The sequence below is a fragment of the Fistularia commersonii genome, chromosome 6 (genome assembly GCF_037954325.1).
Source record: "Fistularia commersonii isolate RoL2024-O1a breed Wild chromosome 6, RoL_Fcom_v1.0, whole genome shotgun sequence".
Classification (NCBI taxonomy): Eukaryota; Metazoa; Chordata; class Actinopteri; order Syngnathiformes; family Fistulariidae; genus Fistularia; species Fistularia commersonii.
In genome coordinates, this window is record NC_141289.1 from 1,322,501 (window position 1) to 1,350,000 (window position 27,500).

Genomic DNA, 27,500 nt, shown 5'->3' on the forward strand with positions numbered 1-27,500 from the left:
TGGCTCCCTCATTCGCACCTCATGTCGAGACATACAAGTATGGCTCCCTCCTTCACACCTCACATAGAGACATACAAGTATGGCTCCCTCATTCAAACCTTATTTAGAGACATACAAGTATCGCTCCCTCCTTCACACCTCACATAGAGACATACAAGTATGGCTCCCTCATTCATATCTCATTTAGAGACATACAAGTATGGCTCCCTCATTCGCACCTCATGTCGAGACATACAAGTATGGCTCCCTCCTTCACAGCTCACATAGAGACATACAAGTATGGCTCCCTCATTCATATCTCATTTAGAGACATACAAGTATGGCTCCCTAATTCACACCTCGTATAGAGACATACAACTTTCGCTCCTTCTTTCAAATTTTATGGAATAACATCCATTCACCCTCTCATTCGGATGTCATCAAGAGACATGTGACTGTTCACCCTCTCATCAATGTCATATAATGACAGTCATTCACTCATTAATTCATTCATCATTTTGAGACATACATGTTTTGCTCCCTCATTCACACCTCAAAAAAGACATACAAGTCTCGCTCCCTCCTTCATATCTCATATCGAGATAAACAACCGAATGCAGATATGTGGAGAACATGGGGACTCCAGACAGGAGTCGGATCTCCAACCACTGCGTCACACACACACATCGGAATCCATCCATCCTTTGCTGCGCTCTGATTGGTCCAAAACCCGTGCACCAATCCGGTCTCATATCATCATATCCCGTCGCTCGTATCTCCAGGTGGACGAGGTCATTGAATATTCACATACGAGGAGGAAACACACACACACACACACACACACACACAAACACACACACTCAAAAACAGACAGACAGGCTGAAAGGTGTGCAGGCAGGCAGAGGCCAGGTGTGTGTGGGAGGATCACTTCAGACTAAGAGCTTCCCGTGTGTGTGTGTGTGTGTGTGTGTGTGTGTGTGTGTGTGTGTGTGTGTGTGTGTGTTCACACAGTGCGGCCGTTCCCTCAGCGCAAGTGTAGGAGTTCATAAAGTCTCATGAAATCAATTAGTAAATAATTTTAGTATGTGTGTGTGTGTGTGTGTGTGTGTGTGTGTGTGTGTGTGTGTGTGTGTCTTACCTCTGCGACGTGTTCTTGTATTTCTGCCTGCAAAAGGGAAAAAAAAAGAGAAGAACGCGTCATTTAAAAAAAACAAACAAAAACAACCAATCAGGCGCCGCCGACGTCCAACACGTCAAAAACCTGACGAACATTCATTCATTCATTCATTCTCTACACGTGCTCTGTGTGTGTGTGTGTGTGTGTGTGTGTGTGTGTGTGTGTGTGTGTTTGTTTAGAAGTCTATTAGGACAGTGTACAAATACATCAAGCACAAAGATGTTTGTACCAAATTATAGCTTATAGCTAATTTCCATCTGTAGTCCTGGACAATACAAATACAAAACTGTATAAAATAAACAATATATATAAAATATACAGATAGGCAATAAAATAACTATACAATATATAAACAGGCAATAAAATATGTATTTTGCAAGTTGAAAGTGCTATTGTTGTGTGTGTGTGTGTGTGGAATAAAGGGTGAATGGACACACGTCTCTATCTGAACCCTACTAGCTTCACAGTTAGCATCCGACGGATTCGACCAATCACGGCGCGGCGTTGAACCTCCGACCAATAGGAGAGAGAGAAAGTGAAGGTGAAGAGAAAAAAAACCTCCCTGGCTTCGTTCGGTCACAATCCATTTTCTTTTTTTTCCTTCTGTTTCTATTTTCCCGCTCCTGTGTGTGTGTGTGTGTGTGTGTGTGTGTGTGTGTGTGTGTGTGTGTGTGTGTGTGTGTGTGTGTGTGTGTGTGTGTTGTCGACGCCGCCCACGACGAGCCAGAGCGCCGCTGGCCTGAGGACGACGTGGGTCTTTCATTAAAATGCCGGCGATAAAAACAAACAAAGCATCTGTAAACACACACACACACACACACACACACACACACACACACACACACACACACACACATTCCTATGTTTGTATGTGAATAACAAACATCAGGTCGCAGATGCTAAAAATGTGAAGCAGGTTGGTTTCAGGTTCGAATCCCTGGTGGACGTCATGCAGGACAGCAGAGGTGGAGGAGAAGGTGGACATGGAGAAGAACATGGAGGTGGAGAAGAACATGGAGGAGGTGGAGGTGATGATGGAGGTGGAGGTGGACATGGAGCTGGAGGAGGTGAAGGTGATGGAGGAGGTGGTGGACGTGGAGGTGATGGAGGTGATGATGATGGTGGACGTGGAGCTGGAGTAGGACATGGAGGTGGTGGAGGTGATGATGGGGTTGATGATGGAGGTGGAGGTGGCTGTGGACCTTGAGGAGGTGGGGTTGGAGATGGTGGAGGTGGTTGTCGAGCTGGACGGGGAGGTGGTGGTGGATTTGAAGTTGGAGGAGGTGGAGGTGGAGCTTGAGGTGGAGTAGGACATGAAGGTGATGGAGGAGATGATGATGGTGGTGGATGTGGAGGTGGAGTAGGACATGGAGGAGGTGGAGGTGGTGGTGATGGTGGAGCTGGAGGAGGTGGGGTTAGACATGGAGGTGGTGGAGTTGGAGGTGGACATTGAGTAGGACATGAAGCAGGTGGAGGTGGTGATGTAGGTTCAAGGTGGCTGTGGAGCTGGAGGAGGTGGAGTTGGACATGAAGGTGATGGAGGTGATGATGATGGTGGACGTGGAGCTGGAGTAGGACATGGAGGTGGTGGAGGTGATGATGGTGTTGATGATGGAGGTGGAGATGGCTGTGGACCTGGAGGAGGTGGGGTTAAACATGGAGGTGGTGGAGGAGGTGGTCAAGGTGGAGGTGGTGATGGTGGTGGACGTGGACATGGAGAAGGTGGAGGTGGTAGAGTTGGTGATGGTGGACGTTGTTGTGGAGCTGGACCTGGAGGTAGTGGAGTTGGTGATGGAGGTGGAGCTTAAGGTGCAGTTGGACATGAAGGTGATGGAGGAGGTGGAGGAGGTGGAGGAGGTGGAGGAGGTGGAGGTGGAGGTGGAAGAGGTGGAGAAGGTGGGCACGAGGTCCGGCACGATCTGCTGCATCAAAACGCTCTGCTGTTGCCATGGAAACTGGGCATATGTACATTTGTTTTTGTTTTTTTGTTTTCCCTCCCAGAAGGAGAAGACTGATGGATCCTGGAGACGTCCTGCTCAGATGAAGAAGGTCAGGAGACACTTTGGATCTTCTTAGTTTTTGGTGATGATGATGATGATGATGATGTTTCCTGATCAAGATGTTCTTGATCTTCTCTGATGCCTCCGATGGTGATGACGACGAGAACGAGGACAATGAAGATGAAGAAGACCAAGTAAACGGGAGGAGGCAGATGATCGGAGATGATCCACCTCCTCGCCTACGTCCCAAAACTAAACAAACAAAAGATTTTCGGCAGAATTTTCGCTAATCAATATCGGACATCAATGATGGATCAAACATGCGTTCTTGTCACGGCAGACTAGCTCAAGCTAATGGTTAGCATTGTTATACAGCTAGCCTGGCAGGTAAGCCATCTAGCATAAAAACATAACAAATTTCACCCCTATTACTTTTATAGCAATCCAATATAGCGATGGTGTTAGCAATGGTGATATTAGCAGAAGATGCTAACAGCAGCCCCGCAGACGAAAGCTAAGATCCATCGGCGCTAGCATTCATCCGGAGCTAAGGTGCGACAATCGAAAGGGTCGCTAATCAATATCGGACATCAATGACGGATCAAACATGCGTTCTTGTCACAGCAGAGTAGCTCAAGCTAATGGTTAGCATTGTTATACAGCTAGCCTGGCAGGTAAGCAATCTAACATAAAAATATAACAAATATCACCCCTATTACTTTTATAGCGATCCAATTAAGGGATGGTGTTAGCAATGGTGATATTTGCAGAAAATGCTAACAGCAACCCGCAGACGAAAGCTTAACGACGATCGAAAGGGTCACTAATCAATATCAGACATTAATGATGGATCAAACATGCGTTCTTGTGATGTCACGTCACAGCAGAGTACCTCAAGCTAAGGGTTAGCGTTGTTGTACAGCTAGCCAAGCAGGCAAGCTATCCAGCATAAAAACCTATCAAATGACCCCCCTATCTCTTTCGTAGGGATACAATTTAGCAATGGTGTTAGCAATTGTGATATTAGCGGAGGAAGCTAACGCCAACCTTGCAGATGAAAGCTAAAATCCATCGCAACTAAGGGACGACAACTGAACAGGTCGCCAATCAATATGGGACATTGATGATGGATCGAACGCACGTCACGGAAAAGTAGCTCAAGCTAAGGGTTAGCATCATAGCACACTTAGCCCAGCAGGGGAATAATGTCTTAAGTGGGACCTAGCAACTAAATTTGACACAGCCATCATTTTCACAGTGATCCAATAGGGGCTTGCTGTTAGCCGTGGTGACATTAGCAGGGAGGCTAACATAACGTCATTCGATTTTATCAGTCACAGAAGCTACCAGTCACCGCCGCGAACCCCGCGGATGAAAACCGAAATCTGTCGGAAGCAAAGGTGTAACAATCGAAACCAGTTGCCGTGGGAACCTCCAACTTTAAAACTCACCCAATCAATATTGGACATGAATGATGGATCAAAGGGGGCATTTTTCTGATGTCGCGTCGCAGCGAAGTCGCTCAAGTGAAAGATTAGCGTCGTAGCACGGTTAGCCCAGCAGGAAGGCGACCCAGCGAAAGGACACAACGGATAGCATCCCAATCATTTTCATGGTATTTGAATAGTGTGCATTTGCGAAAGCTAGCATGACGCTATTAGATCCTGTCAGTGATGGAGGCTGATGGGATGAAAACTGAAATCCAAACCGGTTTGCCTTGAAAACCTCCAACTTTGAAGCCTCGGCCAATCAATATCGGACATAAAGTATGGATCAAATGCTTGTTCCTGTGATGTTACGTCACAGCAGAGTAGCTCAAGCTAAGGATTTGCATCATAGCGCAGTTAGCCCATGTGGTAGGCAACCTAGCTTAGAAATATAACAAATGTCACTACTATTGTTTTAATGGTAATCCAACAGAGCACTGTTGTTAGCAGGGATGCTAGTGGAGTAAACTAAGCTAACTTCATTAGATCTATTATCTTGGAGCAAAGGTACAACAAACTAAACAAATTTAAAACCTTGTCTGTTCAGAATCGGACATTAATGACGGATAAGAACTCATCAGAACAGAGTAGCTCAAGCTAAGGGTTAGCATTGTTGCGCAGTTCACCCAGCAGGGGTGGGGCACTTGGTGAAAAAAAAACAACAAATGACATGACCATCATTTTCATGGTAATCCAATAGAACGCCAGCGTTAGCGTCGAGATTGGTGGAGAAAGCTAAGCTAACGTCATTAGATCTATGATCTTGTAGCAAAGGTTCAACAAATTGGTTGCCTTGAGAACAAATTTAAAGCTTGTTCCCTCAAAATCGGACATTAATGACAGATCGAGTCACATCAGAATAGAGTAGCTGAAGCTAAGGGTTAGCATTGTTGCGCAGTTGGCCCAGCAAGGGTGGGGCACCTAGCGAAAAGAAAAAATGACAAATGACACTATCATAATTTTCATGGTAATCCAATAGAACGCTGGCGTTAGCGTCGAGGTTGGTGGAGAAAGCTAAGCTAACGTCATTAGATCTATAATCTTGTAGCAAAGGTACGACAAACTGGTTGCCGTGGGGGCAAATTTAAAGCCTTGCTCATTAAAAATTCGACATTAATGACGGATCAAGTCACATCAGAACAGAGTAGCTCAAGCTCAGGGTTAGCATTGTTGCGCAGTTGGCCCAGCAAGGGTGGGGCACCTAGCGAAAAAAAAAAAAAAGACAAATGATTCTTTGACACGACCATCATTTTCATGGTAATCTAATAGAACGCCGGTGTTAGCGTCGAGGTTGGTGGAAGAAGCTAAGCTAAAGTCATTAGATCTATGATCTTATAGCAAAGATACGACAAATTGGTTGTCGTGGGGACAAACTTAAATCCTTGCACGTTAAAAATCGGACATTAATGACGGATCAAGTCAGAATAGCTCAAGCTAAGGGTTAGCATTGTTGCGCAGTTGGTCCAGCAAGGGTGGGGCACCTAGTGAAAAAAAAAACAACAAATGACACGACCATCATTTTCATGGTAATCCAATAGAAAGCTGGCGATAGCGTCGAGGTTGGTGGAGGAAGCTAAGCTAACGTCATTAGATCTATGATCTTATAGCAAAGGTTCAACAAATTGGTTGCCGTGGGGACAAATTTAAAGCCTTGGCCCCTCGAAATCGGACATTAATGAGAGATCAAGTCACAACAGAACAGAGTAGCTCAAGCTAAGGGTTAGCATTGTTGCGCAGTTGGCCCAACAAGGGTGGGGCACCTAGCGAAAAAAAAAAAAAAAAGACAAATGATTAATGACACGACCGTTATTTTCATGCTAATCTAATAGAACACCGGTGTTAGCGTCGAGGTTGGTGGAGGAAGCTAACGTAACGTCATTAGATGCTATCAGAGCCGGAGCAGGTGATTGACGCGACTTGGAGACATCGTTCGTCCGGTGAGCGAAAACAAACGCCGTCTTAAAGTCGGATGTCCTCCGGAAACTCATTCGTTAGCCGTCGACGCTAAGTCTGCGCGGGGCGGGGCGGAGGAGGATCTATTTTCATTCCAGGTTTAAAACGGATTTTCTGCGATTCTGATCTTCTCTGAGACGATTCCAGTAAACAGATAATAGAATCAGTGCCTCGACCCGCTCTGGATTATTTCTGCATTTAATGTTTCTGAGACGGCGGTGGCGGCGGCGGCGCCCATCTGATATCCCGTCAGAGATCCCGAGTCTGGATGGCGGAGTCAGCGCCCCGAGGAAAAGGTCAACGCGTGGCTGCTTCTTCTCCCGTTCTTTACCGCCGTCGAAATCAAAATATGGTGGTCGTCGATGGTAGGGGAACGCGCAACGGCGACGTCAACGGGGAAACGAGATCGGCGTCCGACTAGAAGACGGCGGACTTTGCAAGAAGTGGTGGAGTTCCACCAATCGCAGAGTCGGATTGGCTGGAAATGAAATAAATATAAAATATGGAATTAAAAAGAGGTGGTGAAAGGGAGAGTGAAGAGCTTCTACCCGTCCACGGTGTTTATTTCTTGCAAAATCATGATCCTGGGAGCCAAACTGCAGTGAAAGGTGCCTGGAGCGCCTGGAGCGCCTGGAGCGCCTGGAGCGCCTGGAGCGGCGCTGGATGCTCAAATGCAACCGTCCGAAGAAGCAGAGAAGACGACATGGCGTCGGTACGACGAGGGAAGAAGAATTGGTGGTCATCGGTGAAAAGCAACGCATCTTAGGACGTAAATCATCAATAGCTCCTCCGACGCCGCCATCTTTGTTTTGGTCGGACACTCCAGCCGCCATCTTTGTTTTAGTTTGACATCAACACCGCCATCTTTGTTTTGGTCTGACACGAACGCCGCCATCTTTGCTTTGGTCGGACACTCCTGCCGCCATCTTTGTTTTAGTTTGACATCAACACCGCCATCTTTGTTTTGGTCTGACACGAACGCCGCCATCTTTGTTTTGGTCGGACACTCCAGCCGCCATCTTTGTTTTAGTTTGACATCAACATCGCCATCTTTGTTTTGGTCTGACACGAACGCCGCCATCTTTGTTTTGGTTCGACACCACCGCCGCCATCTTTGTTGTGACAGAGAAAACAATCAAAACAGCCGGACCAAAACAAAGACCTCCACCATCTTTGTTTTGGTCCAACACTCCTGCCGCCATCTTTATTTTAGTTTGACACCAATGCCGCCATCTTTGCATTGGTCTAATACTCCTGCCACCATCTTTGTTTGGGTCTGACAGTACCGCCGCCATCTTTGATTTAATCTAACACTCCTGCCGCAATCTTTGTTTGGGTCCAACACCAACGCCGCCATCTTTGTTTTTGGTCTAATACTCCTGCCGCCATCTTTGCTAACACCGCCATCTTTGATTTGGTCGCACACTCCCGCCACCATCTTTGCTGAGTTACGACACTACTGCCGCCATCTTTGTTTGGGTCCGAAACCAACGCCGCCATCTTTGTTTGGGTCTAACACTCCCACCACCATCTTTGGTTTAGTTCGACACTACCGCCGCCATCTTTGCTAACACCACCACCGCCATCTTTGATTTGGTCTAACACTCCCGCCGCCATCTTTGCTATATTCCGACACTTCTGCCGCCATCTTTGTTTGGGTCTAACACTCCCGCCGCTATCAGTGTTGTGGTCCAGCACTACCACAGCCATCTTTGTTTGGGTCCGACACCAACGCCGCCATCTTTGTTTGGATCTAACACTCCTACCGCCATCTTTATTTTAATTCGACACCAACGCCGCCATCTTTGTTGTGCTCCGCCATCTTCGTTTTGGTCTAATACTTCTGCCGCACTCTTTGTTTTGGTCTGACACTACCGCCGCCATCTTTGATTTAATCTACCACTCCCGCCGCCATCTTTGTTTGGGTCCAACACCAACGCCGCCATCTTTGTTTTGGTCTAACACTCCCACCGCCATCTGTGGTTTAGTTCGACACCACCACCGCCATCTTTGATTTGGTCTAACACTCCCGCCGCCATCTTTGTTGTGGTCCAGCACTACCACAGCCATCTTTGTTTGGGTCTAAAAGTACCGCCACCATCTTTGCTTTGATCTAACACTCCTGCCGCCATCTTTGTTTTAGTTCACCACCAACGCCGCCATCTTTGTTTTGGTCGAACTCTAAAACTAGCCTCCGGTGGACAAAATGTGCAACAACCGTGGTGGTGCGATGTTATTATATAATCATTCTCTCATTCATCCTAAACGCTGCCAGGGGGCTGCGGCCAATCACTGCTGGAGGAAGGGGCGAGAGGCGGGGCTTAACCCGGACGGGCCGGCTGTCAATCACAGAGATCTCAAACCTGAGGACAGTTTGGGGTTTCAGGGAACCTGCTGAGGACCGGCTGGAACCCGACGAGATCCCTCAACCCTGCTGGTCCAGAAGATTCCACCGCCGTCCAGACGGTCGTCAAAAAAAACAAAACAAAAAATAAACGCCTCAAAATAAACGGCGGGGGCGGCCATCTTGGATTAAAAAAAATAATAAAAAATGTCCCGCTCGCTTGCCGGCGTCTGTGTTATGACTGTCCTGCTGGAGACGGGAACGAGTGGGAGGTGTGTTGGTGTGTGTGTGTGTGTGTGTGTGTGTGTGTGTGTGTGTGTGTGTGTGTGTCTGAAACTCGAGCTAAAATAACACTTGACCTCGTCTGGGCCCGAGGAGGCGGAGTCAGCGCTGCTCCGCACGGGCCGGACGGAAACTCTCATCTTTCCACGCCGCGTTGCTCGGGCGGCTGTTGCCAGGGCAACAGGGTGGCGAGCGTGCGACCCGAGGCTGCGATGTAACTCGGAAACGGCGAAAGATGAAGACAAAGACTTTGCTCTTCCTGTTTTAGCTTGATATTTCCATTCATTTCTTCATTCATTCATATCGAGGTCACCTATCCGAGCTGTGATTGGCCGAGAGCCGATTGGCCGTCTCGCTCGCAAAGAAACGGCGACCGCCGCCATCTTTGTTTTCGTCCCGAACCGAATTCTTAAAAACTGTGAAGGACGCATGTGTTTGCCTAGCATTAGCATGAATTAGCCTTAGACTACATAGCAGAGCGAGGATCACAGTGTCAGTCGATGTCAATGCTAATTCATGCTAAGCTAGACACATGGGTTCTTTCACTAATGACACTTTTTTGTTTTTTTTTTTGCTTTCGCGCGTTCACACGCCACATCTTGGCGCCGACGAGGCGCTAGCTCGCATGCCGATTGGCCGTCTCGCTCGCAAAGAAACGGCGACCGCCGCCATCTTTGTTTTCGACCCGAACCGAACTCATAAAAACCATGAAGGACGCATGTGTTTGCGTAGCATTAGCATGAATTAGCCTTAGGCTACATAGCGGAGCGAGGATCACAGTGTCAGTCGATGTCAATGCTAATTCATGCTAAGCTAGACACATGGGTTCTATTATTAATGACACTTTAATTTTTTTTGCTTTCGCGCGTTCACACGCGACATCTTGGCGCCGACGAGGCGCTAGCTCGCATGCTAAAACGCCGAAATAACATATTAGCCGGAGCGATTAGCCGAGAAGTCACGTGTGGGCGGAGCCTGATTCCTCCGGGCGCCGCCCGCATGTCACGTCCGATCCCACCCCCCCCCCGCCCCTCGACGCCCGTGCGGAGAACCTCCGAGCATCGCAACGGCGTGACGTTGCCATGGAAACACCGGGGAGCGGGGAACGCACGCCGCGTAGCATCTGCCGCCGTATTGATAGCGGCGCCGCCAACCGGGAGAACAGGTGGGACAGGTGACACACACACACACACACACACACACACACACACACACAGTTTTTTTTTTTTTTTTTTTTTTAAGCCTGTGCCAAAATCACCACGGCAACCAGGCAGAGCGCAGCCTCGCCGCAGGGTTGCCAATTAGCGGCCGGTGCAATTACATCACCGGCGGCGGCATTACATCATCAGCCAGCTGACGGGCGCCGTTACTCACATTCCTCTCAGTCGGATCAGCACCTGGTGGTTGTGGTTCTGCTCCAGAGGGTCCACAAAGTCCTGCTGGTCCTCCTCCTCCTCGTGGATTTGCTCCTCAGACGTCACAAGAATCTGCACCTCCTGCCTGAGTGGCATCTTCTCACGGTGAAGCATCTCCTCCTGGACGTCCTCCTCGACCTCCTGCCGCCGCTGCGAGACCTCAGCATGTGGTATCTCCTCCTCCTGGTCGAGCTCAGTCCACTGCATCTCCTCTTCTTCTTCTTCCTCCTCGTGCTTCTGGTTCTCCATCACCTCCTGAAGTTGCTGGTCCTTCAAGATCTGTCTTGGGTTCTCCTGGGAGCTTCTCGATCCGGAACATCTACCGCGGGAAGTTTTAACGTTACCCGGCGAGCGGCGGGGTTAAAGGTCAAAAGGCGGGAAAGTGGTGTCGCCGTGGCGACGGAAGTTGCGCGGGTTGGCGGGGGGGGGGGGGGGGAGCGCTCCCCCGCCCGGCTGCTCGCTGCTCTACGGCGTCGCCGCGGCGATACGGTCGGGCGGTGCGTCCCAGAGCATCGCCGTGGCGATGCAGGGGAAGAGAAATCAACCAGTAATAAAGACAGGACGGAGTGAGAGAGAGTGAGAGAGAGAGAGTGAGAGAGAGAGAGTGAGAGAGGGAGGACAAAGAAGAAGCAGAGAAAATCACACAGCGTTTCCGTGGTAACTCAAAAACGGTTGCTAAGAGTGATGGAATCCTGCAGCCAACAGACTTCCCGCCTCCTCCTCCTCCTCCTCCTCCCTTCCCAGTTTGCAAACGAATATTTCGTGTGTGTGTGTGTGTGTGTGTGCGTGTGTGTGTGTGTGTGTGTGTGTTTGATATTGCAGAAACTTGGTCGCAGTGGGTTTTCCTGTCAAATCCTTCTGAGACAACCAGAGGAAATGCTGCCCCCTAGTGGTCAATAGTGGCTATTACACCCTGCTGCAATTCCATCCTATCACTCACACACACACACACACACACACACACACACACACACACATAGAACCACAACACTCCTAGCATCTGCATAGAGGTTCCTCCCACGTCCGTGTGATTGACAGGTCCAGGTTTAGCTCCGCCTCTCGCACCAAAACCTGCTGTGATTGGCTCCCGCAACAACCCGCCTTCCTCCGACGTTTCCCGCTTCGCGTCTGATTGGCCGACGCAGATCTAGAAGTCCCTCGGTGCCTTCATTACACAAGGCGCTAATGCTAGCAGCTACTCCGCTAACGTTGCGCCCTCACCCGTTCACTAGCGAGATGCTAACCAGGACCTCCAGATTAGCCCGTAGGCTAAACAAGCTAGATGTCCTCACCAGGACTTGAGGTTCTTCACCAGGCACGGGCCGGCGCCTCCTTGGCCACGCCTCTCCACGGCTGTGATTGGCTGTCGAGGGTTACCTGGAGAAGGGGGAGGAGAAAAGGTCAAGATCGCCCACGATTTGTTCCCTGTATTTTCACCTGTTAGCTTCGACACTAACGCGCCGTCCGTTCACTCCTCGACTGGAACGTCAAGCGTTCATTCACACGTTCACAAATTTTCTGGTGACGCATGTTAAGATACTACTTTATTGATCCCCATCGGGGAAATTGGTTTGTCACAGCAACAATGACGATATCGATACCGAACGATAACTGATCATGTAATGCTGGAATACAATGTTGTCGCATTAACTTCAGGTGTCCGCTAGCGCCAACTATGAGCCAATCAGAGAAGAGTACGTTGTATGCTTACCTCCGCCACTTTTTGGAATAGCGGTACATACTGTGCTTTGACATGTATGCTCGCAGATCTGTAGTGAGAGCAGGAACAGAGGATCTGAGTAGAAAGACGCTAAAACTAGAGAAGATCAGAAGGGATTTATGGATGGACAGAAGATAGGAAGCTAGTTGGTGCAAGAGAAGAAGGTACAGAACTTGGGGTCAACAGTCCAGAACGTAGGAGAAGGTGTGAAAGAGGTGAAGAGACGGGTTCAAGCAGGTTGGAATGGGTGGAGAAAAGTGTCAGGGGTATGAAGAGATAGAAGAACATCAGCCAGAATGAAGGGAAAGGTGGAGGAGAAGGTGGTGAGATGATCTACAAACAGTGTCATGGACTAATAGACAGCAGGCAGAGCTGGAGGTGGCAGAGATGAAGATGTTGAGGTTCTCTTTGGGGGCAACCAGGATGGAGAGGATCAGGAATGAGTCCATCAGAAGGACGGTACATGTGAGAAGGTTGGGTGATGGACAGAGGAGGGATGGTGAACATATTGGTAGATGGATGCTGGAAGTGGAGATCTAGAGGAAGACCTAAGAGAAGATGATGGAGAGGATACAGAGAATGGGGTAAGAAAGAGAAGATAAATTCGCAATGGAGACCCCTGAAGGGAAAAGACCAAAGGAAAAGAAGAATTTGTCTCAAGGGTGCAGGACATGTATGTCCGAGACAAAGTGATGGTTCGGACATGAGCACTCCTCTGTTCATGTCCAAATAATGGTGGAGATCTGGGTAGAAGGTTGCTAAAGGTGGAGCCGCCGGGCAGGATGTTTAGAGGATGACCAAAGAGAAGATAGATGGACGTCGTGAGAGAGGATATGAAGGTAGAAGAAGAAGAAGACTGTCCTTCGACACAATATCACTGAAGATCCCCAAAAAATGGCACCTGTAAAGAAACATGCTTACAAAGCGGAGTTGAAACTGAAGGCTTTCAGTCTCCTAGTAGATGACGTGACGAGAGCAGCCGCTGAAGAATTCAACATTAAAGAATGGATGGTACGGAAGTGGAGGAAGCAAGGAGACCAGAGTTTCCAAGGGAACAGAGGGAAGTTGTTCGGCTTCATGTATGTTTTATCACGCGTGTTATAAGGCGTAGCGCCTTACGCTCCCCAAAATACAGTAGGCAGATGAACATGAACCCCCTGATGTTTTCTACCTCCGAAGGGTTTGATCGAATAACGACGCGGACGCCGATTGTTGTTCTCTTACGCAACAAATTCGGATTTATGGCGCCCAGTCAGTCGTCGTGGAGATGGAGGTTCGGACCAGGATGGAGTTCTCCTGTCGTGAAAGACTCGCAGGAAATAAGCCGAGTTTCCGGCGGCGGAGATGATCCACGGCTTCTTCTTGCTGTTCCTGGGACCTTCAGCATCCATCTCCCATTAGCTTGCGTCGCTAGGAGATCATTAGCGATGGCGAGGGGGCGGAGCTTAAAGCGCTTGCTTAGAGGATGATCAATGAAAGAGCATGGAGGAGTGATAACACTGTGTGTGTGTGTGTGTGTGTGTGTGTGTGTGTGTGTGTGTGTGTGATGTAACCAGTCATCAGATGATCCACCCTCTCATTCACACGTCATATAAGGACACACAACATTCATTCATTCATTCACATGATATATAAACACACAACCATTCATTCATTCATTCGCATTAAATACGCATTAAACTACCATTCATTCTCTCATTCATTCGCATATTAAATAAACGTACAGGCATTCATTCATTCATTCATTCATTCACATTATATAAACAAACAATTATTCATTCATATAAGAACATTCATTCATTCATTTGCATTAAATAAACAAAGAACCATTCATTCATTCATTCATCCATTCACATGTTATATACATATAAAACTATTCATTCGTTCATTCATATAAGGATATACAACCATTCATTCACTCATTCATTCGCATACTAAATAAATGTACAGGCATTCATTCATTCATTCACATTGAATAAACAAACAACAATTCATTCATATGAGGACATTCATTCATTCATTCATTCATTTGCATTAAAAAACAAACAACAATTCATTCATATAAGGACATTCATTCATTCATTTGCATTAAATATGCATTAAATAAACATACAACCATTCATTCATTCATTGACATATGTAAATATTCATTCATTCATTCATTCATTCATATAAGGATATACAACCATTCATTCACTCATTCATTCGCATATTAAATAAAAGTACAGGCATTCATTCATTCTTTCACATTGAATAAACAAACAACCATTCATTCATATAAGGACATTCATTCATTCATTTGCATTAAATATGCATTAAATAAACAACGATTCATTCATTCATTCATTCACATGATATGTAAACATACAACCATTCATTCACTCATTGACATATTATGTAAATATTCATTCACATGTTAAATAAACATACAACCATTCATTCATTCAGTCATTTATCCATTCATTCAAATTATATAAACCTAAACCATTCATTCATTAATTCATCCGTTAATTAATATAGGGACATACAACCATTCATTAATTCATTTGCATGTTATGTAAACTTTCACTCATTCATTCATTCACTTAAAAACTCAAATAGAAGCATCCAAAAATTCATGAAGTCCTGGAAAACGTCCCATAATAACGACTATAAATTTATTCATTCATTCATTCATTCACTTAAAAGCCAGAGGCCACATATCATTCACTCTTTCATTTAAATGATATATAAACATACAACCATTCACCCTCTCATTCACATGTCACATGGGGACATGTTAAAATTCACCCTTTCATCCACATCAAATAGAAATATACAACCATTCACTCATTCATTCACACATAATATAAACACACACACATTCACCCTCTCATTCACGAGTCGTATAGACACACAAAAACAAAAAAAAGTGTGTAAGGAGTGTGTCCACTGAGGAAAGATGGCCGCCCGTCATGCTTATGAAGGCATTTTTTGGAGGAAAAAAAAAATCATTCATCCATTCATTCATTCATTTGATGGTGTTTTAAAAACACAATGCTCGATTTTTTTTAACAAGCCTATATTTCAACCAATCAGAACGCAGACTGATTGTATGAGTGTGGGTGGAAACAGGAAGTGATCGGGGTGAGTTTACAGGAAGTTGACTATCACCGCCCGGCTGAGACGCGGCGGCGGATCCTCGCAAACAAACCCCCCCCCTTCCAACGCCACTTGACGAAAACGGGCCGCCGTGATTGGTCGGCTGGCTAATAGCCCGTTAATTGCTTCTTGCTAATCAACAGCGCTGGACACGGAGAGGACAATTACAGATGACAGCGTGGGCGGCGCACGTGCACGCGTGTATGTGTGTGTGCACGCGCACGCGCGTGTGTGTGTGTGCACGTGCACGCGTGTATGTGCGCGCGCACGTGTGTCTAATTAATGTATTCAGCTCTTTGTTTGTCAAAAGCCTTTTCAAGCAACAACAACAACAACAACAACGCCGCCGCCGCTAACGAAACGCTAGCTTTTTTTTTGGATCTTCTCGATGTTTTGAGGAGCAGATGTTCCACCACGAAGTTCCGGGGGGGGGGGGGGGGGGGGGAATAAAGTGGATCCAAACCTGCCGCCGAGAGAAGCGGCGTCCCCGTCACCACCGCCATCCTCTTGTCCGGCGCCGAGCAGAAGGAGCCCATCGTCAGCGGCGTGGAACTTCAAGCTTCTCCATCCTGAGGGACATTTTCCGGCGGCGTCCGTCCACATGCCGCTCGCCGTGACTCAGCTCGCTCTCTCCGAGAGGGCGGAGGTCTCTCGCCCTCCCTCCCCTGACGGCGCCAATCAGCAATCAGCGGCGGCCATAGTTATTTTGGAGCGGCGAATTGACATGGCGGCAGCGGCCGTGGAGAAGAAGAAGAAGAAGAAGAAGAAGAAGAAGAGAGGGCGTGATGGAAAGGATAAAAAAAAAAAAAAAATGGCGAGGGTGTGTGTAGATTTTTAATAGAACCAGGTGACACACACACACACACACGGGCGGCGCCGGAAGGGCCGTCTTCATCTCCGTAGCGACAAATCACACTTGATGGGTTGTCGGGATAAAACTACAAATCCAACAATTCCAGCCATTGGGGAGTGCACTCCCGCAGCTGGGATTTGTAGTTTTTTACATAAATGGTTCTAAATGGTTTCACAATTGAAGCTCGATTTGTTGGACGCTTCGGAGCGGCGCACGCACACACACGCGCACACACACACACACACACACACACACACACACACACAGTGATAAAACACATCAAGGCTAAAGTCACATTGGGTCCCTAACTTAAAAGACATTGGAGGGAAACATCTGTACAGTGTGTGTGTGTGTGTGTGTGTGTGCGTGTGTGTGTGTGTGTGTGTGTGCGTGTGTGTGTGCGTGTGTGTGTGTCAGTATGTGGGCTGTGCGTGTTTACGTGCATGACTGTGGTTCAAAGCGTGCGTGTGTGTGTGTGTGTGTATACGTGCATTGCCTCATTGCATGTTTTTTTTTTTGTGTGTGTGTGTGTGTGTGTGTGTGTGTGTGTCAGTATGTGGTTGTGCGTGTTTACGTGCATGACTCCGGTTCAAAGCGTGTGTGTCTACATGCATGCCTGCGTTCTGCATTGTGTGCGTGTGTGTGTTTATGTGCATGGTCTTGTGTGTGTGTGTGTGTGTGTGTGTGTGTGTGTGTGTGTGTGTGTGTGTGTGGAATTTACGTGCACATCTGCGTTCTTTGGTCAATCAATTGTTCAAACTGGGTTGAAAATCCAGATCAGACCGGTTTGTCCTGGATTATTCCAGGATTGTCAGTCATAATCTAGTTTAATTTGGGTTAATCCGGGTTAGTCAGCCTGGGTCAATATGGGTTAATTAGGGTGAGTTTGGAATAATATGGGTTAATTTGGGTTAGTCTAGGTTAATCTGGGTTGAATCTGGGTTATCTTGGGTTAGTCTGGGCTAGCTATGAGTTAGTCAGGGTTAAATCCAGGTTAGTTTGGGTTTATCTGGGTTAATTTTGTTAGCCTGGGTTAATCTAGGTTAGTCTGCGTTAATATGGGGTAATTTGGGTTAATTTTAGTTAGTCTAGGTTAAATTTGGTTAGCCTGGGATATTTTAGGTTAAATCGGGGTTAATCTGGGATAGTTTGGGTTAGTCTTAATCCAAATTAGGCAGGTTTAGTCCGGATTAGTCCAGTATTGTCTGTCAATCTAGTTTAATTTGGGTTCATCTGGGTTCATTTGGATTAGTATGAGTTAAATCGTGGTTAATTTGGGTTAATCTGGGTTAATATGGGTTAAATCTAAGTTAATTTGGGTTAAATCTTGGTTCATTTGGGTTAGTCTAGGCTAGTTTTGGTTCTTCTACCTTTGTCCGGGACTAGTCCTGGATAATTCATCTGGGTTGATTTGGGTTACATCTGGGTTAGTCAGTTAGCCTGGGTTAATATGGGTTAATTCGGGTGACTTTGGATTGATATGGGTTAAATTGGGTTTGTCTAGGTTAATCTGGGTTGAATCTGGGTTAACTTGGGTTAGTCTGGGTTAAATATAAGCAAGTCAGGGTTAAATCCAGGTTAGTTTGGATTTATCTGGGTTACTTTTGTTAGCCTGGGGTAATCTAGGCTAGTCTGTGTTAATATGGGTTAACTTGGGTTGATTTTAGTTAGTCTGGGTTAAATCTGAGTCAATCTGGGATAGCCTGGGTTAATCTGGGTTCATTCAGGTTAGTCTGGGTTAAATCTGGGTTAATTTGGGTTAGTCTGGGTTAGTCTAAATCCAGATTAGGCCGGTTTAGTCGGAATTAGTCCAGGTTCGTCCGTCAATCTGGTTTCATTCGGGTTAACCTGCGTTAATCTGGACCGCTCCGCGTTGGATCGGGTTCTTCCCGGTTAATCCGGGTCGGTTCTGGATAATCTGGACCGGAATTCTAAAAGGTAAAGAAGCTGAAACGACCACTTCCTCCCGTCTCGTTTCCCGCCGCGCCTCAGCGGCCGGAGGCGGAGCTTCTCAGCTGCTCCAGGAAGCCGGGGTTCGGGCGGGAGGCGGGACGAGCCGCCTTGACCAATGAGAGGGCGGCGTCGAAGGGCTGCTCGTCGCACGACATCAGGTAACCCACGGCGACGGCCGGCGCCCGAGAGACGCCGGAGTTGCAGTGGACCAGGACCACGCCTTTCTGGGGACGAGACCAGGTTTACCTGCACGGCTGCCTTTCATAGTGTGTGTGTGTGTGTGTGTGTGTTTACGTGCACGGCTGCGTTTCATAGTGTGTGTGCGTGTGTGTGTGTGTGTGTGTGTGTTTTAATGCTCGGCTGTGTTTTGAAGTGTGTGTGTGTTTTTTTTTTATGTGCACACCTGCATTCTGGGGTGTGTGTGTGTGTGTGTGTTTACGTGCACGGCTGCGTTTCATAGTGTGTGTGTGTGTGTGTGTGTTTTAATGCTCGGCTGCGTTTCGAAGTTTGTGTGTGCATGTGTATGTTTATGTGCATGGCTGTGTTTCGAAGTGTGTGTGTGTGTGTGTGTGTGTGTACGTGTACATCTGCGTTCTGAAGTGTGTGTGTGTGTGTTTCAATGCTCAGATGCATTTAGATGTTTGTGGGCAAGTGAATGTGTGTGTTTATGTACATGGCTGTGTTTCGAAGTGTGTGTGTGTTTGTTTACCTGCAACCCTGCATTCTGGAGTGTGTGTGTGTGTGTGTGTGTGTGTGTGTTTGCCTGCACGGCTGAATTTCATAGTGTGTGTGTGTGTGTGTGTGTGTGTGTGTGCGCTTACATGTATATCTGCGGTCTGAAGTGTGTGTGTCTGTGTGTTTTTGTGCCCAGGTCCATTCTGAATGTATGTTTTTGCTTACTTGCACAGCTGCGTTTCATAGTGTGTGTGTGTGTGTGTGTTTACATGTACATGCATTCTGAAGTGTGTGTTTGTGTGTGTGTGTGTGTGTGTGCGTCTACATGCACGGCTGTGTTTCGAAGTGTGTGGGCCTGGGGTTGTGGGCATGTGTCTTTACATGCACATCTAAATTCTGAAGTGTGTGTGTGTATGTGTGTGTGTGTGTGTGTGTTTACATGCACAGCTGCATTCTGATTGTGTGTGTGTGTGTGTGTGCGTGTGTGTGTGTGTTTACATGTACATTTGCATTCTGAAGTGTGTGTGTGTGTGTGTGCAAAAATCCAATCACAGATGAGTTAGGCTCCGCCCCCTGTGACCGGAGTGCAGGATAGAGAATCAATAAATCAATGAATCAACAAATGAATGAAAAAAACGAATGAACAAACGAATCAATGAACAAACGAACAAATGAATGAATGAATGAATGAACAAACGAGTGAATCAATGTATGAACGAACGAACGAACAAATGTATGAAAAAATGTATGATAAACGAATGAACGAATCAATGAACAAACGAACAAATGAACGATCAAATGAACAAACGGGCAAATGTATGAATGAATAAATGAACAAATGAACGAACAAACAAACAAATGAACGAATGAACGAATCAATGTATGAACGAATGAACAAACGAACAAACAAACGAACGAACGAACGAATGAACAAACGAATGAACAAACGAATGAACGAATCAATGAACGAATCAATGAACAAACGAACAAATGAATGAATGTATGAACGAATATATGAATAAATGTGTAAAAAAAAATGTATGAATGAATGAATGAATGAAAAAAACGAATGAATCAATGTACGAATGAACGAACAAACAAATGTATGAAAAAAATGTATGAATAAATGAATGAACGAATCAATGAACAAACGAACAAATGAACGATCAAATGAACAAACGGGCAAATGTGTAAATGAATAAATGAACAAATGAACGAACAAACAAACGAATGAACGAATCAACAAACGAATGAACGAACGAATGAACGAATGAATGACTTTTCACCGCCGCCCTTCTTTCTCTCCTCCGTGTTCACTTCCCGTCGCCACGGCGACGCCGATAACGTCCAGATGGCGCTCTGGGTAATCCGAGCCCCGCGATTGGCCGCAAAAGCACGGGTTTGATTATCGGGGCTGGAATTACAACATATGCGCGTCGCAACATTTCATAATGAGCGCGAAACCCCTTCCTGTAATCAAACACTCCTAATGACTGCCTAATGATTCCCCGAGTGTGTGTGTGTGTGTGTGTGTGTGTGTGTGTGTGTGACGGTGTCATATTTAGGCTAAAAGCTTGTATGACAGTGAGATCTGATCTGAAACGCCGCTCAATAAAACATGAGCAAAACTAAGAATGAATTATTCAAGGTGGGCGGGAGGAAGAGGAAGAGCCTCGGTGAGAAGGAGGATCTGCAACATCGTGCACGTTTTGGTTTTTTTATAAATCTATTTTTATTAATTATCCTTTATTTATTGATTTATTGAAAAAGCTTTTTTTTTTGTTGTCATGAATGTTTTTTCCTATTATTTTAAGTCTTTTTTTGATTAAATATTTACTGTTTTTTTTAGTTCCTTTTATTTCATTTATTTTTTTTGTATTTTATTTTTATTCAAAAAAAATAATTTTTTAATTAATCTTTTTATTGAACAAACATTTTTTTTCTATGTTATGGATTACTTTTTATTTTTAAATTATTTTTAATTAAAAAAGCTTCATTTTTATTAATTCCTTTCAATGAATCATTTATTACTTTGAGATTATTTTTATTTAAAAGCATTAGTTTTGACTCATCTTCTTTAATGGCTAATTTTTTTAATTTTTATTATTTTTATTTCAAAAGCAGTTTTTACACATCTTTTTTATGAATCGCGTATTTTTATTTTTAAAATCATTCCTTCTTTTAGTACTTTGATGATTCCATTTTTTAAATTATTCTCAATAGCATCTTTATTTCGTTTTATTATTTTTTATCATAGTTTTTTCTTTCTTTAATATTCTTTTATTTAGGCAGTAGTTTCTACTCATCTTCTTTGATGACTAATTTTTTATATTTTATATCATTTTTTATTTAAAAAGTATACACATTAACTCATCTTTTTTAACGATTCATTTTTATTATTATTTGATAATTTCTTATTTAAAAAGCAATCGATTTTGCAAATCTTTTAAGTGGATCTTTTTAAATTATTTTTCAAATTAATCTTTGTTTTAACAAATAACTTATTTTATTATTATTATATTGCTTTTATTTTTATTGTTATCGAGTATGAAAAAAATACTGAGCTTTTTTTATTTGAAAAATTATTATATGTCAATGTTAATATTTTTAATGAATCATTTTGTAAATTTTTAAAACCATTTTTATTGGGAAAACCTAATTTCTTATTCATTCAATGACTGAATCATTTTCTTTTTGTTATTTTATATTTAAAAGGAAACAGTTTTTACAAATGATGACTGAATCCTTTTTCATCATTTTTTTTTTTTTTTTAGCTAAAAATGAATTTCTAAATCATTCATTATTGTTTTTATTTAGATTGCCGTTTCCATAGCAACCACTCCGATACCACGAATGAATCGTCCTCCCCCCCCCCCCCTTTTCGGATTCCGCGTTCCCTCCCAAGCGCTACGCTAACGGCACCGCTAACCCCCGGACGGCGGCGCCGGTTGCCACGGTTACCTCAGCGCGGGCCCTCCGGATGAAGTCGCAGCAGTCCCGGATGTGGGGCAGCAGGTCGGCGTCGGGCTGGTCCAGGATCCGGACCGTCTTGTAGACGAAGAGGTCTGGGAAGACGTTCTCCACGCCGAAGGCCACGTTCAGGATGTGGGACACCTTTGGAGAACCGGGAGGACGAGTCAGGACCGGCAGAAGGTCGGCCGGAGATCCCAGAACCCCCTCCTGACTCCACACCTTCCGTCCTTCCATCGACAACCGCCGGGAACGCGACGTAACCTATCGATTTGGTTTGGTTGCCTAGCAACCGGCGCCACTTTTTTGGCACCTCTTGGAGCGAAACCCACCCGAAACCCCGCGAGGGAACTGGAGTACCTTGTGTTTTTTCAGGGTGGAGAAGTCGTGGGCTGCGTCTTGGGAACCTACACACACACACACACACACACACACACACAGATTTAGAGACGCCGGTTGGTTAGCGGGTCTCGGACGGGTCACGAGGTCACCCGTGCGCCACCCGTGAACCTGTGAACCCTGAAGGATCGCATCTCCAACCTCCGCCCCCCCACCAGGTCGGGCTCGTGTTACCACGGCGACTCGCTAATGGAAAAGTAGGGAGGGTCCGGTTCGGATTCCGGAATCATCCGGACCGGTTTCGGGAACGGATCTGGGTTTTTGGATGGTGACGCTTCCCTCTTTTGAAAAAAAAATAAATAAAAAATTATCCATTAAGATTAATCGCGATTAATTGGGATTAATTCAAATTAACTTTCTTTTTTTTTTTATCCAATTCTAGATTTGTGTAATGTAGAAAATAAAAATTGATTAAAAAAAAAAAAAAAACATGGCTATTTCTTTTATAAAAAAAAAAAAACATGGCTATTTCTTTTATGACGCGCCCATGAAAAAAATGCAATAAATAGGGAAAAATAAAGAAAAAAAATATATAAATAAAATTAAATAAACACATTTAAATCGGCAATTCATTTGTCGCACATATATAATATTTTGCATAATTATTATTGATTTGTGTTATTATTATTTTTTGCTTTCCTGTTATCTCTTATACATCTGGGAGTTCCAAATGTTTTTGTTGAGCGCGCAAATAAAATTCCCAATTCTCGCTTTCCGTCCACAAATGCAACACATGAAAATTTTTGGAAAAAAAAATTTTTTTTGAATGTCTAAAGTTTTTCGTAGCTCCATGCCGGACTTCTTAAAATCTGCCCCGAGTCCAAAACAAAGACCAGACAAGATGATCTTTACCCACCCAGGAGCAGGTAGGGCTTCACCTCCCCGACCTGGAGGTCCCAGGACGTGTCGGGTACGTAGCCTAGCGTCTTCCCGGGCGGGCCGGGATCCTCCACCACCGTCACGGCCGATCCCTTCCAGGTTTCGATGATCCTGCGGCCGCTCAGCGACGTGACTCGGGTGCACTGCCGCTTCAGGCGCGTCCGCGAGAAGCTCTGGATCTCCTCGGCCAGGGACTGCATGGGGGTACCTTGAGGACTACCCGAACAGAACAACCCGCGGTTCAGAACATCTCAAGCTAAAACCGGTCGAATTCCCCGCACCTACTTTTGCTCCTCCGCTTTGAAATGCGAGATGATCTCCTGCCGGACGCTCCTGGAGAGGAAATCCGAGGAACCCTCAACGGCGGGGAACATCTGGGAACATCTCCCTTCGAAGCTTCCCGGAGTCTCCCGGAGCGACTCCTGCAGCCGAAACACGAAACCCGGAGCTGTTTTTTCCCCCCCGGAGGAGAATAAATAACCTAAACGTGGCGAGCGGGACGGGAACGCCGCCGCCCACTTGAGGACGGCAGGTGACGGCGACCGGGAGGACGGACTCCCCAAAAAAACAACGACATTCTGACGACATACCGCGCTATTTAGCGCTTTTTTTTTTTTTTTTTGCATCATGCTAAGACTATAGGATGCTAATTTAATTTTTTTTTTTTTTTTTTTTTCAATAAAAAAATGTAAAAAATGTAAATTTGTAAAATGTAAATTTGCAAAAAAAAAAAAAAAACACAAACAAGGATGTTCAGTATAAAGAATAAAATCGTGGTTGTTGTAAATGTTGTATGAAAACATACTTAACATGACAAAACATTTATGGCGGTTATTACATTAAAATTAACTTAACATTACAACAAACGTATGGTAATTAAGTTAAAATGAACTTAACATCACAATAAACGTATGGTAATTAAGTTAGAATTAACTTAACATTACAATAAACATATGATGATTATTCTATGAACATTTACTTAACTTTATTAACTTATGGATGATTATTCAATTAAAATTAACTTAATATTACAATAAACCTATGGTTATTAAGTTGAAATTAACGTAACATTACATAAAAACATATGATGAGTGTACTATTAAAATTTACTTAACTTAATTAACTTATGGATGATTATTCGATTAAAATTAACTTCACATTATAATAAATATATGATGATTATTGAATTAAAATTAACTTAACATTACAATAAATGTATGGTTATTAAGTTAAAATGAACTTAACATTACAATAAACATATGATGACTATTCTATTAACATTTACTTAACTTTATCAACTTATGGATGATTATTCAATTAAAATTAACTTAATATTACAATGAATGTATGATGACTATTCGATTGAAATTAACTTGATATTACAATAAACCTATGGTTATTAAGTTAAAATTAACGTAACATTACATAAAAACATATGATGAGTATTCTATTAAAATTAACTATCATTTAATTATTAATTTACTATTAATTACTACTTATATATTACTATTTAATTAACTTTACTTTATCAACTTATGGATGATTATTCAATAAAAAATTAACTCAATATTACAATAAATGTTTGATGATTATTCAATTAAAATTAACTTAACAGCATAATGAATTTATGACGATTATTGTCATTAATACATTAACTTGACTTAATTAACTTATGGATGATTCTTCAATTCAAATTAACCTTACATTACAATGAACTTATGATGATTATTCAATTCAAATTAACTAAATAAAATTAACTAATGAATGATTATTCAATTCAAATTAATATATCAGAATAAGCATATGATGATTGTTCAATTCAAATTTAGTTTAATTAAAAATGAACAAACGTTATGTAATGACAACCACTCACTCATGACTTATGTAGAGACATACAAGTCTTGCTCCCTCAGTCACACATCATATGGAGGTAGTCTTCATGCCTGGAGGACGGATGACGCCCGAGGTTCTCTCAATCTTCAGACTGATCATCATTGTTGTATCATGTAGCCAATTAGCATGTAGCTGTTAGCACTAGTCTTATGACAAGCGGCGTTTCCTCGTCTGTAGATCATCTTAAAGAGTGCTGGTCCAGATCTGCTCATCAGAACTTCAGCAGACTTGGGATCTGACTCCGTAGAAATAGAATTCCGACTTGTGTAGCCTCGCGCAAATGTGGATGATGAGATGTCATCTACGAGACAAAAGCAGAAGAAAAACAAACAAACTTGAACGTCACATTAAGGTCCAGGAGCAGGAGATGTATGAACAGAAGCCTCCAGTGGGGCATTTGGTGATGTTCTCCACACCGCCACCAGAGGGAGCAGTATCCCTGATGAAGTTGAGGTTCCTGTGCTTGTTGCTCCACAGCAATACCTTCGAAACATCTCCCCTGTTTCAAGACGGTGATGGTAAGAAGGCCTCACCAGAAGGCTCTCCAACACCAGTGGTGAGGAGGTGATACAGTCCAACAAACACCTAGAAGGATGATGGACTGGATTGGTATGCCCTTTTTGATGTTCCTTGCAGGAGAGGTTTGAACCTACTGTACCTCTTTAGATGTCCTTCAACCTCTTGTATGAAGCTTCTGCAGATGTTCTGGTGACCACTTCTGGTGATCCTTTACTGTGGTCCTTTCGCTGGTGTTCATAGGACGCCTTCTTCAACGCCTTCTTCACTGCACTGTAGTTCCTTACATGATGTTATCAACTGCTGGAACTGTGAATTTGCCCCTGGGGGGAATAAAGTACACTGTCTTAAAGTTACCTGTCTCCTGGCTTACCTACCTACCTCCTATCAACCAACCAACCTACCTACCTACTTCCCTGTCCTCCGACCTACCTCCTACCTTTGCAAGCTACCTCCTACTACCCAACTTCCTATCAACTTACCGACCTACCTCCTCGCCTAACTACTACTACCCTCCTACCTGAATGCTTACCTACCTCTAGCATACCAAACTACCAACCGACTTACCTACCTACCCCTTGCATTACTACCTACCTATCTACATACCCATCTACCTAGCTACTTTGATACTACTTACCTACTGATGACATACCAACCTATCTATGTTCCTACCTGCTGTTTATCTACCTACCTGTCTGCCGAAATACCTACCTTTCGATGGCCTACCTACCTTGCTACGTACCTACCTACCAAGTTACCCACCTGTGCCCTGCCACCTACCTACCAATGGCTTACCTACCTACGAACCCATTGCATACCTAGCTACCAAACTACCCATCTGCCTAACTACTTACCTACCAATGGCCTACCTACATACCTACAAACCTGTTGTCTGCCCAACTACCTACCTACCAATGGCCTACCTACCTACGAACCTGTTGTCTACCCACCAGTCTTCCCTGTTAACTACCTACCAATGCCCAACTACCTACAAACCTGTTGCCTACCTAGCTGCCTACCTACAGACCTACCCACCTGTCTGCCGAACTACCTACCTACCGATGGTCTACCTACCTACCTGCTGCCTATCTACCTACCAAGCTACCCCCCTGTGCCCTGCCACCTACCTACCTCTACCTTACCTTCCTACAAACCCGTTGCATACCTAGCTACTAAACTACCCATCTGCCTAACTACTTACCTACCAATGGCCTACCTACATACCTACAAACCTGTTGTCTACCTTCGTGTCTGCCCAACTACTTACCTACCAATGGCCTACCTACCTACAAACCTGTTGTTTACCCACCAGTCTTCCCTGTTAACTACCTACCAATGCCCAACTACCTACAAACCTGTTGCCTACCTTGCTACCTACCTACAGACCTACCTACCTGTCTGCCGAACTACCTACCTACCGATGGTCTACCTACCTACCTGCTGCCTATCTACCTACCAAGCTACCCACCTGTGCCCTGCCACCTACCTACCAATGGCTTACCTTCCTACAAACCTGTTGCATACCTAGCTACCAAACTACCCATCTGCCTAATTACTTACCTACCAATGGCCAACCTACATACCTACAAACCTGTTGTCTACCTTCCTGTCTGCCCAACTACTTACCTACCAATGGCCTACGTACCTACCTGTTGCATACCTACCTACCAAGCTACCGAGCTACCTACCAATGGCCTTCCCATTGCCCGCCAACCGATGGCCTACATACCAACCTACATACCTACATACCTCCATGCCTAGCATCTTTTGAGAACAGCTATTTTCCACAGGATCAGACCTTTACCTCCTCCAGTGGCGAGGTCTCACGGAGGTTGTTTAAGGCACAAGTCCTCCTGCTCCCTTT

At 44.7% G+C, this 27,500-nt stretch overlaps 2 protein-coding genes across 3 annotated transcripts in view; both read right to left on the bottom strand.

Annotated features, from left to right (window-relative positions):
* The window catches only part of pde1a (phosphodiesterase 1A, calmodulin-dependent), a 28,594-nt gene extending 17,413 nt beyond the window's left edge, over window positions 1-11,181 (bottom strand). The window contains exons 1-2 of one of the 2 annotated variants that reach the window (XM_086147676.1): window positions 10,597-11,181; window positions 1,118-1,144 (exon numbers count right to left, since the gene is read on the bottom strand). In XM_086147676.1, coding sequence (XP_086003802.1) covers window positions 1,118-1,144; window positions 10,597-10,886 — 317 coding nt within the window. In that variant the 5' untranslated portion in view covers window positions 10,887-11,181. The remainder of the gene's footprint in view (window positions 1-1,117; window positions 1,145-10,596) is intronic. The other variant, XM_086147677.1, reaches the window with a different exon arrangement.
* A 5,837-nt stretch (window positions 11,182-17,018) lies between these two features.
* Window positions 17,019-27,500, bottom strand: part of dusp19a (dual specificity phosphatase 19a) — a 19,419-nt gene continuing 8,937 nt past the window's right edge. The window contains exons 2-9 of the mRNA XM_086147683.1: window positions 27,441-27,500; window positions 25,779-25,959; window positions 25,101-25,421; window positions 23,513-23,649; window positions 23,205-23,443; window positions 22,310-22,356; window positions 21,941-22,093; window positions 17,019-18,528 (exon numbers count right to left, since the gene is read on the bottom strand). The exon at window positions 27,441-27,500 is cut by the window's right edge and continues 63 nt beyond it. Of these exons, the coding sequence (XP_086003809.1) occupies window positions 18,340-18,528; window positions 21,941-22,093; window positions 22,310-22,356; window positions 23,205-23,443; window positions 23,513-23,601 (717 nt within the window). The 5' untranslated portion in view covers window positions 23,602-23,649; window positions 25,101-25,421; window positions 25,779-25,959; window positions 27,441-27,500 and the 3' untranslated portion in view covers window positions 17,019-18,339. The remainder of the gene's footprint in view (window positions 18,529-21,940; window positions 22,094-22,309; window positions 22,357-23,204; window positions 23,444-23,512; window positions 23,650-25,100; window positions 25,422-25,778; window positions 25,960-27,440) is intronic.